We start from the raw sequence: 17,111 nt of genomic DNA on the forward strand, positions 1-17,111 counted from the left end.
GCATGTGTGGTTTGGATGGGTTGTTTACTTATTTTGCCCACATACTGCTCAATTTACAGTAGTAGTTAGCAGGCGTGATTGGTGAATGATAAGGACAGCTCTCCATTCTCAGCATATAGCTGGTGTATAGTCCATGTGGATTAAAGCAGTGCAGGCATGATGCTCAGTGTTCAAGGCTGAGGTCACCCTGTCCGGTGGATCTGCAGAACAGATAAACCATCACTGAAATGGCGCAGGACACAGCAGGGTAATGAACATGGGAAATACTCTGATGGATCATAGAATAGCCTGGACCGCATGAGTAATGATGGTCATTTAATAGGACAGATTAGCTGTTAGAGTTACAGTAGCTCAGAGCATTGCAAGGTCTATTTTAGACATAAATAAAGTGGGTATTAATCAGCTTGTTGTGTACCTAGTTTCATGAGAGCATCAAGAAAAGTATTTCCACAGGCACTTACCTTTTAGTCATTTATTAAACTGCCATATGATCACAATTCAACATAAATAATAATAATAATAAACTGCTTTGAGAAATTAACTTTTCGTTCTTTCAGTGTGTGTGCATTTGTTCGGAAATTATATGTGGCAAGGCTGCTTTTCAGATCCGTAGTTAGAGAGTGACCGTATAGCCTGGATGGAGCAGGAATGACAGGAAACTGGGTGGTCGGTGACAGTGTAATCCATCCCACTTCTCTTTAACATGTCATTTTCCCAGGGAGAATGCATTTGCTGAATATCCGAGTCGGACCACAGGGCTGGCACCGAAGGAAAAATGGCTGCCATTACTGTCACAGTCGGAACTCTAACTGAGACAAAGGAATTTATAAATATCAGCATTCCACACAGGCGATGCAGAAAGCCACTCATTATCTCCTCAAGAGAATGTCACTGGAGAAATAAAGGCTAATGGAGGAACCTCTCCTGCTAATGGTTTCGCATGCCAATTTTTACCTAAAATAAAGCTATATGATATTAGGATTAATATGTTATTTATTTAGCAAACATGCATTCCAATAATTTATTACATTGTTTAATCTTTGATTGAGTTTAAAAAGCAGGTTTAAGATTAAGCCCCTTTTTGGAGCATAGGAGATTAACCTGATGCATTGAAACGTTCACCCCCAAACAATTAATATAATATTGATTTATGTTCTTTTTATGTTCTTCTGCAATACAATAATTGTAAATACAAATTTAGGAAATCCTACAGTTGCGCTGCATTGTATGGGGGCTTATTGCGGGAGAAATAAACATATATTTGTGTTGGCAAATATATGTTTGGCACCATTATGACGGTGGTGGAGACTTTTGTTTGATTTGTTGGCCATACAGCTAGCTCTTCCACCACTTCCTGAGATTATGTTACGACTGTCTCGGGACCCACAGTATCTTGGGACCCAGTGTTTTGTGCTGACCCTGAAGCTGTAATGTGGTCGGGGCGACAGCCAGGGTGTCCTGGGTGTGGGAGGTAGAGCAGAGTAGCTTAGCTCCACCATTCATTATGGAAAACAACAGCTTCCCCTGCACTGTAATCACTGGCAAAGTGAGCATTGGAATGCTGTGGCTTCCTGTTGTTTCCTCACCTAATCCACAAGTTTAGAATTTGTCTGGCCCTGTTACTAACAACAGTTCCATCTTGTGGCCTTTTATCGATTGCATGTTACAGCCAGTTTGTACTTCTTGTTGGTGTTGAACTTTTTTTGAAGTCTGTGTCTGATAAGGAACCCTGCATGGGCTTGCCTGCAGGTCACACTGACATGGTTAGCAGATGATAGTGGTGCAATGATTTTTCCTGTGATCTAAGCTCCAATCTTGTCAGATACGATGTTGCAAATCTTCCCACCCGTCGCTATGAACCTCAAACTTAAACAGAATTGTTTACCCACTCGCCTCCTGGCATTCATTTTCATGGTTTTAAGTCATTACTTGAAAGACTGATTCATGGCTAAATTCGATGTCACAAGCTTACGCTTCCACCTGAGGTGCAGCAATGATCCAGAGCAATGAAAAGGCTTGTCTGGTCATCTGGACCGGGAGAGAATAAACTGTTTATACTGCCTATCATAATCATTCACTTTCATGCTAGCATAAGGTTCTTGGTACAATGCCAGCATTGTCCAAGGCTCCTGAACAAAAAACTTCACCCTTGAATGGCCCCGATGATGCCTTTGGTTATGGAGTCACAGGTGCTAACATTGGCATGGTAATGGCTTATAGCTGAATGCAGGAAAGAATGACTTGCTGCAATAAAAAGAGGATACGAATCAAGCCCTTCACAGCTATTCATGTCCTCGGCTAAGCATAATAGACAAGTGTTGCAATGGGGAGGGGGGCTCTGTAGGCTCTGCCTGTGTTCCTGAGTGGCTGTTACTTACACCATTCAGCTCTTTTCTTTACTAGAGCTGTTGATTCAACATGAAAAGAGCCTTGCGCAGAGGAGAGATACATTCATAGAGATGGAGGTGTAGGAGAACCTGTAGTGGAGGCAAGCTTGCAAAAAAGTGGTAGAGCCATCACAAAGGGCAAAAGGCTCCAGGGCTCCATGGAGAAAAGAACTAGCTCAGCAGGAACCTTCTGCCTCCTGAGGGATTCTCCAGGCTGCTCCATTACGTGAAAACTAAAGCAAAGGAGTAGCGTGAAGGGCAGGCCCTTGCCCTGCTTTCCGGGCTTTAGCACTCCCTTCAGCTCTGTGATAAACTTGTCTCGGGAAGTCCCCCATGCTGACATCTAGTACACATGCTGGACTGGTCTGAATTTGGTTGATCGCGAATTCGGTGAGGCTCAAAAGAAAAAGAGAATCATCTGGGTTTGTTCGGTGGTGCAATGTGTTCATGTAAACCATACTAAAAGGTTCACATGAGGTTTACTTTTTTTACTCTTAGAGCCGTCCACACAAGAACATTTTTATCTAAACAATAAAACTGGTTCTAGAGTCGTGTCTGTGTGGATGGCAAAGCTATGAAAAAGGCTTAACCTAATGAGCAATGGTGGCAAGTTTTTACACCTCTAGTCCTGCTTGATTGGTTTAGAAATGATTTCGCTGTCTCTTATGATTAATCCCTTCAGGGTTTGATGGTGTCATAGCAAGGGAGGAAAAAAAGAGGGATGTTGCAGAATTGAAGGCCAATAATTAAGACTTGGATCAGGCCCCTTCAAGAGCTGAGAATAGAAGACAAGGTGTGAGGAGATGGCCAATTTGTTCATTCTTTATTCACATATTGTCACGACTACGGACTTACGGGGGAAGGAAGCGCAGAGGTCTGACATTCTGGGAAGGGGTTTTTATTACAACAAACAATAAAGAAATACAAATAAACAATGGCGCGATGGCCGAAAACAATTTAACGTAAATAATGAACTGAAACAAACCCGTAGGCGTGTGGCGATTGCCAGAACTCAAAACACATGAAAACAAAACTAGGTCAAGTTCGTGCAGCGAGTTCACGAAAATGCCAGCGACCCCGAAAGGGCGGAAACTTCCGGCATTTATGGGGCGTCAGGATTGAGTTCCGGTGTGGAGCCCAGCTGCAGGCAATCCTGACAGAGCCCCCCCTCCAAGGGCTACGTCCTCGGAGCCCCAACAGTACCATCAGTGGAGGCGGCGGGGCGGACGGCGGCAACCACAGGGCTCCTGCCCTGCTGTATCCTCCCCTTGGAGGACCCGGTCCCTCGGGCTGGCTCCCCGGCGTGGTCAGGCGTGGCGGCCCCGGTCCCTCGGGCTGGCTCCCCGGCGTGGTCAGGCGTGGCGGCCCCGGTCCCTCGGCCTGGCTCCCCGGCGTGGTCAGGCGTGGCGGCCCCGGTCCCTCGGCCTGGCTCCCCGGCGTGGTCAGGCGTGGCGGCCCCGGCCCCCCCGGCCTGGCTCCCCGGCGTGGTCAGGCGTGGCGGCCCCGGTCCCTCGGCCTGGCTCCCCGGCGTGGTCAGGCGTGGCGGCCCCGGTCCCTCGGCCTGGCTCCCCGGCGTGGTCCCGCTTGGCGGCCCCGGACCCTCGGCCTGGCTCCCCGGCGTGGTCCCGCTTGGCGGCCCCGGACCCTCGGCCTGGCTCTCCGGCGTGGTCCCGCTTGGCGGCCCCGGACCCTCGGCCTGGCTCCCCGGCGTGGTCCCGCTTGGCGGCCCCGGACCCTCGGCCTGGCTCCCCGGCGTGGTCCCGCTTGGCGGCCCCGGACCCTCGGCCTGGCTCCCCGGCGTGGTCCCGCATGGCGGCCCCGGACCCTCGGCCTGGCTCCCCGGCGTGGTCCCGCATGGCGGCCCCGGACTCCCGTACCTGCACACAATAATCAGGGCCGATCCATCTGGGTACGTGTGGGCCCTGTCTCCACATGTCCCCTCTGACACATCTTGTGTCACCCCCTGCACCGCGCAGGGAGATTGTCCCAGAGCCTCCGGCGACTGTTCCAGGCACCCCAGGCTGGTGCCTTCTGGGACTATGCAGCCCCTCTCACTGCACGGCCCTGGTGCCAAGGGGGGGGCATTGCCAGACCATCCGGCTAGCCCCTTCTGCGTCCGTTGGGACAAGCAGGCCCTCTTCCTGTCTGTCCCAGCTGGGTCCTCATGCCTACCCGGGGGCTCTATGGCGCTCCACCCCTCTGGAGGCAGACGCAGGCCCATGCCTGGCCCGCCCTCCTCACTGGCTACCGGAGGACCCAGCGCCATCGCTTCCCCACCTCCCCTCCCCTCAGGAGGAGTCCCCAACCCGAACTGCACCCCCCCAAAAAATTCTTTGGGGGAGCACCCCCCCCGGCTGGACTTAGGGGTACCTTGGGGCTCGTCCACCTCGCCTTGGACCGGTGCAGTCAGGTTGGGAACTCCCTCCCTGGGGTTCGGCTCTGCTGCTGGGTCACCATCTGGTGGACACAAAGAGGGGAAGTGGGGGCGACATACGGACACATATGCCACGCACACACACACAGACAGAGACAGACAGAAGAGAGGGTCGTCTGGTTCCCTCTCTGAGCTCTCCGGGACCTCCTCAGGGGGCACAGTCAGAATCTCGGGAGGCGCGACCTTCTCGTCGCCCGCCAGTGCTTGGTCTTCTTGCCCCGGATCCTGACTGGCGCTGGATGTGGTGGAGGGGCAGAGTTCGATCCCTGGCTCAGGCTCTGGCCGATCAAACTCCGCCCTCAGTCTCTGCTGGAAGTCCCGAAAACTCCTGTCGGTCTCTCCCTGCTGCCAGGCAGCGTCGCTGGAGATGGTGGTGGGCGTGTGGCGTGGGGGGTGGTGGACGTCTTCTCCAGCATGCAGGGGCGCTGGTGATGCGCTGCCGTTCAGCTGGGGAACGTCCGAGCAGAGGGAAGGCGGGTCGGCGACTGGAACTGGGAGGGCATCTTCCCTGTGAGGCAGTTCCGACAGTGCAGTTGCTGGTTGGCGACCTCCTGTCGCCCTGTTCCACCAGCTTACGCCCGCATCGCTGTCCTCCTCCTCACTGTTGTCGCACCTCTGGGACTGACGTGGGTTTCCACGGACCTCGCAACGGACGGGCACGATGGGCGGAGCCATCCCGGCACCGACTGCCCAATCGGCGTCATCCTCGTGTTGGTCCGTGTCGACCTCATACCCTCGGAAGTCACGTGGATCTTCACGGATGTCGCGACAATCTCGGACGCGCGCGCTGGGTGGAGCCATCCCGGCCCCGACTGCCCAACGAAAATCCACGTCATTTTCGCTTTCGTCATCCGTGTCCTCCCACCTGTGACTCCGAGGGTCGTCCACCCTGCGGACATCCTGGACCCAGGGTGCGATCAACTCCCAGGGACAGTACTCTGGCCATTCGGGCTGGAGGCTGCCCATCCCCTCGCTGGAGGGACGCCGCCGTTGTTGTCGCTTCTCACCCCCCTGGAAGTGACGTGGGTCCCCACGGACCTTGCGACGATCGCAGACTGGTGCGATGGGCGGAGCCCAACTCTCGTCTCCCGTGCTCTCGTCGTCGTCCGTGTCGTCCCAGTCCACGGGGAGCCTTGCCAGCAGAGCGCAGAGTTCTTGGCTCGACATGGCGAAGATCGTGGGGGTCGCATCTACTGCGCTCGCTGCCCACGTCACTTCCTCGCTGCTGCCGACGCCAACGTCCTCGCTCCGCCCACTCACCCGCCGACGTTGTCGCTTCCGGGTTTCGCGGAGTTTCCCGGGGGTGACGTCATCACGCGGCGCCGCGTACCACGGCTTCTCGGGGAGAAAACGCTCCACCAGAACGGGCGGCGCGTCTCTCCCCTGCCGTCCGCGTTCGCCGCGCCGGGCTGCGTCCTTCGCGGCGTTTCTTCTCCTCTGCTTTTTACCTCTGCGCTTTTGGGTGGGTCGCTGGCATTCTGTCACGACTACGGACTTACGGGGGAAGGAAGCGCAGAGGTCTGACATTCTGGGAAGGGGGTTTTATTAATACAAACAATAAAGAAATACAAATAAACAATGGCGCGATGGCCGAAAACAATTTAACGTAAATAATGAACTGAAACAAACCCGTAGGCGTGTGGCGATTGCCAGAACTCAAAACACATGAAAACAAAACTAGGTCAAGTTCGTGCAGCGAGTTCACGAAAATGCCAGCGACCCCGAAAGGGCGGAAACTTCCGGCATTTATGGGGCGTCAGGATTGAGTTCCGGTGTGGAGCCCAGCTGCAGGCAATCCTGACACATATTAAGAAACAGGCCTCTCCAGCAGTGAATGGGATAATTAGTTCCTTGGGATAAACCTCCCTGCACCAATCCTTTTTAATTGATGCGTTGTAATTGCAGTTTTGTGAATGGCTACCTTAGCCTCAGTTTTTAGAATCAGGACAATGAAGAATAAAGAGGAAAAAAGTGCTTCCTTGAGTCTCTTTTGAGTCTCTATTGTATTTCCTAGGCATCGCTGCCAATGATTGCTCACTCCTTGGCTCTTGAAGAAATGTGGATGCTTTTCAATACACTTTTTTGATGATAAGTATTGTGAGTTATTGTAAAGCTGTTTAGATGATGACACTCTTTCAGCTTGTGGAGTGTAACAGTAAAGCCTTCCTCATATTGGGTCAGATCTCTTGCCACTATTGCACTGTTCTGCTATCGAAATAGCAGGCAGTGTAGTGTATATGTAGCTTTCATTTACCTTATTCATGGTGACAAAGTGTGAGTCAGCACACACTGTGACTAATTCTTTTTTTTTTTTACATTCTTTCCTTCTCCTCCAGAAATATGTGAAGAGACTAGTAAAGGCAAAAATCACAGACAGAGCCTTTTTCTTCTTTCCGCTGAAGTTTTTCTTCCACTTAAAAGGCACTCGTCTGTGCTTGTTTTTGTATTCTGTGGCACAGGAATGGAGGACCTGCAGGTAGTCCAGAGAACTTTTACACGCAGCACAAAAGCAGGTGTCATTGTGACCCTGTGTGGCTGGCTCTTTATGTTAACTCTTGTGAACATGTGTACTGGGCAGACCTTCAACAGTTTCCAACCCGAACGTCAGGAATGGGCCTTCAACCACCTAACTGTCCACAAGACAACAGGCACCATCTACATTGGCGCTGTTAATCGTGTCTACAAGCTATCTGGCAACCTCACTCTTCTGGTTTCCCATGATACAGGCCCAGAGGATGACAATAAGGCCTGCTACCCACCCTTGATTGTTCAGCCCTGCACAGAGCCACTGGTGTCCACCAACAATGTGAACAAGTTGGTGCTAATAGATTATTCCCAGAACCGATTGCTCGCCTGTGGGAGCCTTTACCAAGGTGTGTGTAAGCTTCTGCGGTTGGACGACCTCTTCATCCTGGTGGAGCCTTCACACAAGAAAGAGCACTACCTCTCCAGCATCAATCAGACGGGAACCATGTATGGAGTGATTGTACCCTCCAAGGGTGAGGATGCCACGCTGTTCATTGGTACAGCAGTTGATGGCAAGCAAGACTACTTCCCTACAATCTCTAGTCGCAAGCTCCCTCGAGATCCAGAGTCCTCCGCCATGCTGGACTACGAGCTGCACACTGACTTTGTGTCTTCACTGATCAAGATCCCCTCAGACACTTTGGCTCTGATCTCACACTTTGACATTTACTATATCTATGGCTTCTCCAGCGGGAACTTTGTCTTCTTCCTGACGGTACAGCCTGAGACTGAGAACAGCATGGTGTCCAGCAGCTCCTCCGCTGATCTCTTCTACACTTCCCGCATCGTTCGCCTCTGCAAGGACGACCACAAGTTTCACTCCTACGTCTCGCTGCCAGTAGGATGCGTTCGCAATGGCATAGAGTACCGGCTGCTCCAGGCAGCCTACCTGGCCAAGCCCGGACGAGTTTTGGCCGCCTCCCTCAACATCAGCACCCAGGATGATGTGCTCTTCACCGTCTTTTCCAAAGGCCAGAAGCAGCACCACCAACCTCCTGATGATTCAGCATTGTGTGTTTTCACCATCCGGGACATCAATGCCCGGATCCGTGAGCGTCTGCAGTCCTGCTACCAAGGGGAGGGCAACCTGGAGCTCAACTGGCTGCTGGGGAAAGACGTGCCCTGTACCAGAGCGGTAAGAGACAGATAAACTTTCTGCATTTTTTTTTCTTATGTATAGATAATTATTAATGATGTATAATGATATCTCAATAACTGGGCATTGATAAACCTTTTTTAAAATGATTTATTAGATTGTTTCTTTTCTGCAGCAGGTCACAGATCTCAGTATCCATTTGGTGCTCATAGATTTCACGGCATTTCACGGGTATTTTAAAAGCAAGTCAAAGAGTTCATTTAAAGCAGGCGCTACTTTCCATATTGCCATAGTTATTGTCTTTTGGAAGGGCTCGCCTTTAATACTGAATGGCAATTCAGGAAAGCAGTTCACTCAGAATAGCAAACAGAGAATGAGGATGCATGCTGTCACTGGCTCAGTAGGACATGCATTTGTCTATCAATACTCACACTACACATAATTATAGCTAATTGCCTTGCTGATAAGAAAGAACAAGCACATTAAAGTCGGTCATAATGACAGATATTCACAAATTAAAGGGGGTTTATTATTCTTGGCAACCGTCACATGTTCGGCGCAAATAAATATGGGTTTCATTGACAAGATGCCGGGGAAACGTGGAAACGGGTAATACAAGAGATGTGGCGCAGGGGAAGGGAAATTGAGTAGGTGACAGACAGAGAAAATGTGAGGTAATGAATGAGGACACAAGGGCCTTTGTCAAGAAGATTTTACAAGCCAACATATCACCAACCATTTTTCACAGTACTTTTGAAACATTGCTCATATGAATGCAAAATGAGAATAATGAACACTAATGAGTGTGTGTGTGTGCATGCTTTGTTGTCAGGCACCTATGTACTGTATGTGAAGCAAATCCGCTACCAGAAAATGTGTGTGTGTGTGTGTGTGTGTGTGTGTGTGTGTGTGTGTGTGTGTGTGTGTGTGTGCGTGGGTTTGCTATGTTTTAATCTTCTAGTTTGCAGGAGCAGGGAAAGATGTCCCTTGGCCAATGTGCAGCAATTCTCTTTGGGTCCAGCATTGACCCCCTTTATTAGCTTCAGCAATTTCACAATTAGCAGGGTGTCAAAGGTGATTGTCAGGAGGTGAAACATGTTATTTTGGGAGCTGATGGGAGGGTTGGTGTTGGAGTTACATCATCATCACCACTTTCAAGAAAGACCTCTGTTGTTAGTGATAGAGCTGATCTGTGTAGACTGACCGGTGAAAAGGGGGTTTATGTAAAGATGCCTCAATCAATAATGACTCAAGATTAACACAGGAAGGTTATAAAACCTGCATCATGTGACGTATCAGACTCTTCATCTTTCTATTACTTCCTTTGCAGTTTTATTATGTTGTGGTAAAACAACAAAATGCTCCTTAAAAAAATCCATATTAGCAACTGTGTTTTTTTAGTCATCATGCACAGTTTAATTCTATTGATTGAATAAAGAGTTAAATTTTTATGCAGTGTAACATTAAGTTATGCAGTGGTATGGGTGGTATTTGTACCGTCATGGCTGATATGACTTTCCTTTTGCGTGATACGCTGTCAAATGAACAACTTTTTTGTAATATTCTTGAACATTGATAATCTCAATTTCAACAATACTGAGAGATTCATGTAATGTAACTACAAAACCCCAAGGTGTCAGGGCAGAAACAACAAATTCTGATTGGTCTTTGGCAACTTCCTGGGAGTCACTGCATTCCGTTTCTCCAACACATGCTGTTATTAAGCAGTTTTTCTGCTACCTGTCTTTTTATCCAGTGCTGTGTGTAACATCTGTTGGGTATGTTGATTTTCCATCATTCTGTCTTGTTTGTGTGGCCCTGTAGAATGTCCCATCTTACACATGTAGTATCATTGTCTCTTTCTTCCTTATTATCTTCCAAAGTACCTGTTCAGATGGACTAAATAGTCTTAAGAAGGCACTCAGAAACTGTTCCTTCAACATGTTTTTCCTCCACCCCCATTCTCTAAGGTTCAGTTTTTGATCCTTAGCAGTCTATCCAGTGTTCCAGTAGTCATGGGACATGGGCCTTTTAAAATTAAATGACACTCCCCCTATTTCCTTGGCCGTTTGCTTTGGAGACTACTTACAGAGTATCACCATGTGGGATGAAGGTAAAGTTGGAAACCAGGGTTCATCAGCACCCAGAGATTTGTGGGAATGGAATAGAAGCTGTCCTGAAATGAGCTTCATCACAATCCCGGTAATACCGTAAAAACCGTACTCTAACCCTTTTAACAGTTATGTCAGACCTGTTAATATATATTTTCTTTGAAAAACTAGTATATACATATGAGCCTTGAACTCTGTAATCATTTGCAAAGCACATGTCCCCAAAAAATGTCTTGAATTACAGTCCAACAGCTGCCTCGCTCAGTGTGCATTTCTTCAATCTAAACAGACTGAAATTTGTGGTTAACATGCCATACAAAAAACGGCACATTACCTCGTCTGTGTAATATCATAGATTGTATCAATATGGCACAGCAAGAACAGGATTTCATCATTTCACTAGCGCTTTACACTCACTTTCTCTGGACATGTAAATAGTGGAAAGAAGGAACAATTCTTTCAGACAATCTACCATCTATATTGGGAAAGAGGAAAAAGAGTCTAAGATGCAGACTGGAGGGTTTATACAGGGGTGGTTTATAAAGGCTTTTATGGCCTGGGGTTGCTGCTAATGGGTTGACTGCTGCTCTGTATGAAAGCCCGAACCATAGCTGTACTCGGCAGAAAATGCCAGGCTGGTCTCAGACTTGTATTTCTGAGCGATTTACTCTGACAGTGTGTCAGAGAGGGCAGTTTGCAGGGCTCTTTTACACTTCCTGACACTTTGAGGCCAGCGCCAGTCACAGACAGTGATGACCTGATTCGAAGTGACCTCTCTGGACTTTGATACGCTAAAAATCTCCTTTCCTTTCAAAATGAAGATTTGTGGGCAGTAGGGCTGCTTGTGACATGGCCAGTTATGTAGTAAACCTTTACAAGGCCACACAGTTTTTGTGTGAAGGACTGATCTAGAAAGCTGAGTATGTGTGAAGTAATACTGATGCAGATGTTTGTGTCCTGGGGGGATGAAATATGCTGAGTCACTCACATGTGTTGTATTAGTCAGACAAATTTACGAGTTACTGACCTTGGATCTGCATCTTCTCTCCAGCCCGTGCCCATTGATGACTCTTTCTGCGGCCTGGACATCAACCAGCCCCTGGGCGGCTCCCAGTTGGTGACTGGCCACACACTTTACATCGAGAGCCGAGATCGCATGACCTCCGTGACCTCCTACATCTACAACGGGTACTGCGTGGCTTTCGTCGGAACCAAGAGTGGACGCCTGAAGAAGGTGCACACCATACTTTGCTTGTGAAAATGTTTTTGTCTTTGGGTGTTGACAGGATTTACAATGTAATTATATATGCAGTCAAGAAGCAGTTATCTTCATTTCACTTTCCAGTTAACTGTTAACTGTTTGCCAGCCTCATCTCTCTGGTTTGGGGTCAATTTAAAGGGCTTCCAACAGGCCAGAGACACCAAATATATTCCCAAGAGCCCACGACAGGGCAGAGAATGTGTGGCAAAACATACTTATCTTTCCCTCTCTGCAGCTGAGGATAGAGCATGTGGTGGGGTATCATCCATTTAATTACCAGATTGGGCACGAGGGGCACAGCATGAGTGCAGTATAAAGAGTTCCTTTTTGATGGAAATGACACTGTGATTATTGAATAGGTCTGCTATTCACTCTCTGAAATTGAAACTCTTTTGTAGGCAAGTGGCTTGTAACTGTTTTCAAGGTGTATGAATAGCAGAATTTCCTTTATATATGGAGAGAGAAACTGTGCACTACATGGTTTCTGGGCATTATCTCATTGACAGGTAGATTGACATCAGGTAGATGGAGTTCCTCCATGACCACCATGGACAGAGTCTCCATGTCTCCGCTGCTCATTGGCCCTTTTAGCATGCTGCCCAAATGCCGTGACAAGGACCAGAAACTGCAGCTGTTCTTTCTGACTGCCTGGGGGCTGGCAGCATCTTGAGTGACAGAGTGTCAATCACCCAGCAAAAAGAGCAAAATGGACTCTCAGTGAAATCCCTCCACACTCTTTAACAGAGAGAGACCTACTTGATGAACTCCCTGTTCTTTGTTAACATTGTTCCCCAAAATAGAACATCAGGGTTATCTTTGCTTACTGAATCATTTATTCATATTTGAATCAGCGCTGTAATCAGGATGTGACACTAGAGATATCGAGTATGTTTAATCCCTCTTATTTGAACGACTTTATAATTTTTTTGCTTTCTCTCTACATGGTTACAATGGAAAGATCTGCTGTAGTCAGATATTTTGGCGAATCCTCTGCATGCTCTCCTCCTTGCGTTGTCAGACGTGTGTCAGATACGTTGGAGCTGAATAATTCTCCTCTGGCAACCTAGATGGTGGCAGGGCTGCCACGCCACAGTGCATTGATGCAGGGCAATCCAACCAGGTGCATTATTGTGGCACGTGAATAACAGGGCTATAGGTTTACAGGATTTACAGGGGCTGGACAGCTTTGCTGTGACTTATCCTTTAATGCTCAGAGGTGGCTACATTGCACCCGTCTCGTCACCCCACTGTCCCTGAAAGACGGGGAGAGATGGCAGAAATGCTGACTTTCCAAGCAACCCCCACCTCACACACTGTCCTCACACTCCTTCATTTTTCACTCTCCCAGCAGAGTTAACCCTGCTGTTTATGTAGCTGGTTTATGGACTTTGCTGCAGCAGGGCAGGGAAGTAGAGTGAAGGCTGGATTGGGTTGGCTTTTCTACGCGGATTGATTAGGGGAGCAAAATTAGAGACACTTGGGAGCTGAGGCGCTGGTGTCATACCAGACTGCTCTCAATCATGATCATGAAAACACAGAGGGTTCACATACTTTTTCTTGCCACTGTTATAATGTCCCTGCTTAAAAATGTCCCATAAACCAGTCAGGCAGTGTTTTATAGAGCTGCATTGAAGAGGCGAGGACATAGTCTCAGCCTAGTGGAGAGGAGGAGAATCAAGGTGAGAAAGTCCCCAGACCTTCCATAGTGGCACAGTCTTAGACTGTGATTGATGGCAGAATGAGGTGCATCAACAGAAAGGCACCGTGTATCTTACAGATGACTTACCCTCCCCATCATCTCAGTACCGTGAGCTCTGTTTTCCAGCCACTTGAGATCTATAGGGATTCACTGTCCTACATAGCCTTTAAATGTTGAGAAGAATAGCATTAATTACAAATAGCATTTTACAACAGGATTCTTGGCTACGCATTCCATTTTCCAGAACTGCCATTAGACTGATGTTCTTTTCCTGTTTAAGCAGAAGGGCAAATTTTTTAAATGCGAATGTTGAATGTTGATTTGGTGTTGAATGGCCCTAGGTAGACTTTAAAATGGAAAGAGTAGTTTTATGCAGAATGAATACTAAAAGGTGTACCATTGATAGATTAGTGGCCACATTCACGTTGCCATGTTTGCAGTGGCCATCAGTTCATGAGAGAGACATTGATCATTGTCAGGATTGCCTGCAGCTGGGCTCCACACCGGAACCCAATCCTGACGCCCCATAAATGCCGGAAGTTTCCGCCCGTTCGGGGTCGCTGGCATTTTTGTGAACTCTCTGCACGAACTTGACCTGGTTTAGTTTTATGTGTTTTGAGTTCTGGCAATCGCCACACGCCTACGGGTTAGTTTCAGTTCCTTATTTAAGTTAAATCGTTTTCGGCCACCGCGCCCGTCTTTATTTGTGTTTAGTGTTTATTTAATAATAAAAAAACCCTTCCCAGTATGTCAGACCTCTGCGCTTCCTTCCCTCGTAAGTCCGTAGTCGTGACAATCATAAAGATTGTCAATCGCTCTTCTAGCCACGATATTGTAATTTGATATTAAATACAATTTTACTCTGCAGCTCATTATTCCTGAGAACTAATAACTAGGAATCTATGACCAAATTAGGATCTACTTGTAATTTTGTAATTGTATTTTTATTTCAGTTTTAGGAATCTTTTTTTATACAGACAAGTGTGTAATGTACTATTTGTTGTCGATTAAACAGTGGTCATAGTTCTACTCATTGAAAGATTTGGAATGATGTAGATGCATGCAAAGATAAATTCAACATGTATTATGCATCTTTTCCTTGGTGCCAATAGCTGTGTGATTGCAAAGCAAACCAGTTAGTGTCAAGGGCATTTTTCAGACAGGAATATCTCATAGTGGTAAAATATTCCTTGTGTTTTTTATCATAGACAACCTTTTATGTTAATCATTCTACAAAATCTTAGATATTTTCACTAATTTCACAATAGGGGACACAAGTCTGCACTCTACCAGTTCAGATCAGAGGCTGCTTTCCGAGCTCCTTGGACTCTGTCTTCTCTGGTCTTGGGGTATGGCCCCACACTCTCCAGTATCCACAATCTTTTCTCTGTGTGGCACCTTCACCCCTGCTTTATCAGACCCTAGGACTGGACCTACTAAAAACACCATCACCAGCTATCCTCCTCCTCAGGGTGCGGTAGGTAGTGCAGGTTGTGCACCGGGTGCAAGATATCATGTGACCGTCAGGATGTTTAATTTTTGTACAATACTTTGGTCATGAATGGTCTCTGTTGATGGATGTAGATGTAGAAAAAAGGCCCATGTGCATGTACTTAATGTTATTTTTTTCCTATGATGCTTTGATGCATAATCATCATTTTGTTTTGGATGCTGCCTTGGTACCATGCTGGCACTGCTTGAAAGGCTGGTTCAGGTGTAGCCCTCCTGGGTTCCAGCAAAGGCATTAACTGGACAAATGCCTCATTGAACTGGTTAACTGAGTTGCTGGGCACTAGTCCCACACACACCTTGCTTCTTCACCATGTGGCAGGGCTGAGCTTCCTGTGTGGAGAGGAGGCTTCACTGATTATTGAGCACAAAAAGAGTTGGTGACTTAAAAGGATTTTGCAAACAGCTGCTTCCATTGCGTTGTTTTTCCTTTTTTCCGCTCTCCCGTCCTACTGTGTATCTCTCATTCTCTTAATACCGTACCGTTTTTATGCCAGAGTGACTTCCCCAAATGTGGATGCCTTCTCTATCATCGCACATTACCAACTCCCATTAGCAGGAAGGATGGGTGGACTGGTGGCTCAGGTTTGTCGGCATCAACTTTGCTAATTTGTTGTTGCCTCCTCCAATGCAGGACAGCAACTGCAATCACACAGGTGTATATCTGTGTCAGAAGAGATGAGGTTAGTGTGTGTGTGTGCGTGTGTGTGGAGAGACGTGTGGTGCACAGAGAGACCCTCATTACTGCCAACCCCCCAAGTTCAGACTGGCAAACTAGAATGAGGATCTGTGTCCCTAGCAACAGCTGAGCCGTAGGACAGTGAGTGAATAGTGTCCTGTTCCTCATGGGACTGTGTTTCTCCAAACATGCAAGCATGTACACACACACACACACACACACACACATGCACATCATTTCAAAAATACAGCAAATGCTCAGAAGATTAAGAGTCAGGAATTCATTGCATTGTAAGCAGAACTTTGTACTAATTTATTTCTCAAGTGTACTAAAGATATAGGTTTTTCAGAGCAGGTGACTTTTTCTTAGATGAATTGCCACCTAAAGCGTGCTGTTGGAAAATTACACCAAAAGACGCTTTTTCCTACTTTATTCCCACTGCTTGTGCGATGATTGATTGCCTGAAGATTTTGAATTGTCAGACCTGCAACATTTCCTGGGTAGATTACAATGGGTGCAGTTGTGAAGCAGCATAAATTGTTGAGTTAATTTAGAAAATTCTGTAGTTTTTTTTCTCTCCTTTGTTCCGCCTCTCATGCAGGGAGATGCCATATGCATACTGCCATATGCAGACTGGAAATTGCTGTGACAGGTGGTCATTTTCTTCAGGATATGCGGCTGCTCATATATCTGGCATGAAATTGGAGTTGCCAGGATGATAACAGCTAGCAGCATGAATCAGTTGTACAGTATATCTACAGTACAAACTGGTCTGCACCTATAAAAGAAGCTCATTAATCAGGCAATATTTTTATTCTTGACATTCTCTTATTATTACAATGCTCATCTGAAATGATTGCCACTGGGATTGATCCAGAGTACTAAGCCCTCAGCTTCTTCAGTTAGATGGCAAGTAATCTTTCTAATCACGTTACACTGGGCAATTCACCTGCAATTTACCTGCCGGCAGAAACTGGTGGCAAGGTGACTTTGGGAGAATTAGCCTGTACTGATTTGTGGCAGGGAGGGGAGGCATCTGTTGATAAATGCTTGTAAGCTGCTTTTCAGTGTGCAAATTCAACATAAGCCTGTTTCTGTCCTGTGAGCTGTAGACTTTGCTGAAGCGAAAACAGACAAGCGTTAAATAAATTAATTATTCAACATTTAATCTCTTCCATCACTGGAATAAAAATATGGGGAATTAAAAAATAAGGAGTATTCAACTTCTTGATGCAATGTTAAAGGTCCTCTGTTCTGAAATTAGAAATGAAGTCATAGTACAAAATAAACTGTAAGGAACAGATACAACTTGGACACAATTTTGGGCGGCTTCCAATGTCTGGACTTGAATTTAAACTTTGTTAATGATGAATAGATCTTAAAGAGTCTCCTACAACATTTCCATAGAT

The 17,111-nt window shown here is 47.1% G+C and overlaps 1 protein-coding gene across 3 annotated transcripts in view; it reads left to right on the forward strand.

Annotated features, from left to right (window-relative positions):
- plxna2 (plexin A2) overlaps window positions 1–17,111 on the forward strand; it is a 154,872-nt gene that overhangs the window by 24,358 nt on the left and 113,403 nt on the right. For all 3 annotated transcript variants that reach the window (XM_028992514.1, XM_028992513.1, XM_028992511.1), the window contains exons 2-3: window positions 7,158–8,482; window positions 11,606–11,788. In XM_028992514.1, the coding sequence (XP_028848347.1) occupies window positions 7,283–8,482; window positions 11,606–11,788 (1,383 nt within the window). In that variant the 5' untranslated portion in view covers window positions 7,158–7,282. The remainder of the gene's footprint in view (window positions 1–7,157; window positions 8,483–11,605; window positions 11,789–17,111) is intronic.

This window comes from Denticeps clupeoides, chromosome 10, assembly GCF_900700375.1.
Source record: "Denticeps clupeoides chromosome 10, fDenClu1.1, whole genome shotgun sequence".
Classification (NCBI taxonomy): domain Eukaryota; kingdom Metazoa; phylum Chordata; class Actinopteri; order Clupeiformes; family Denticipitidae; genus Denticeps; species Denticeps clupeoides.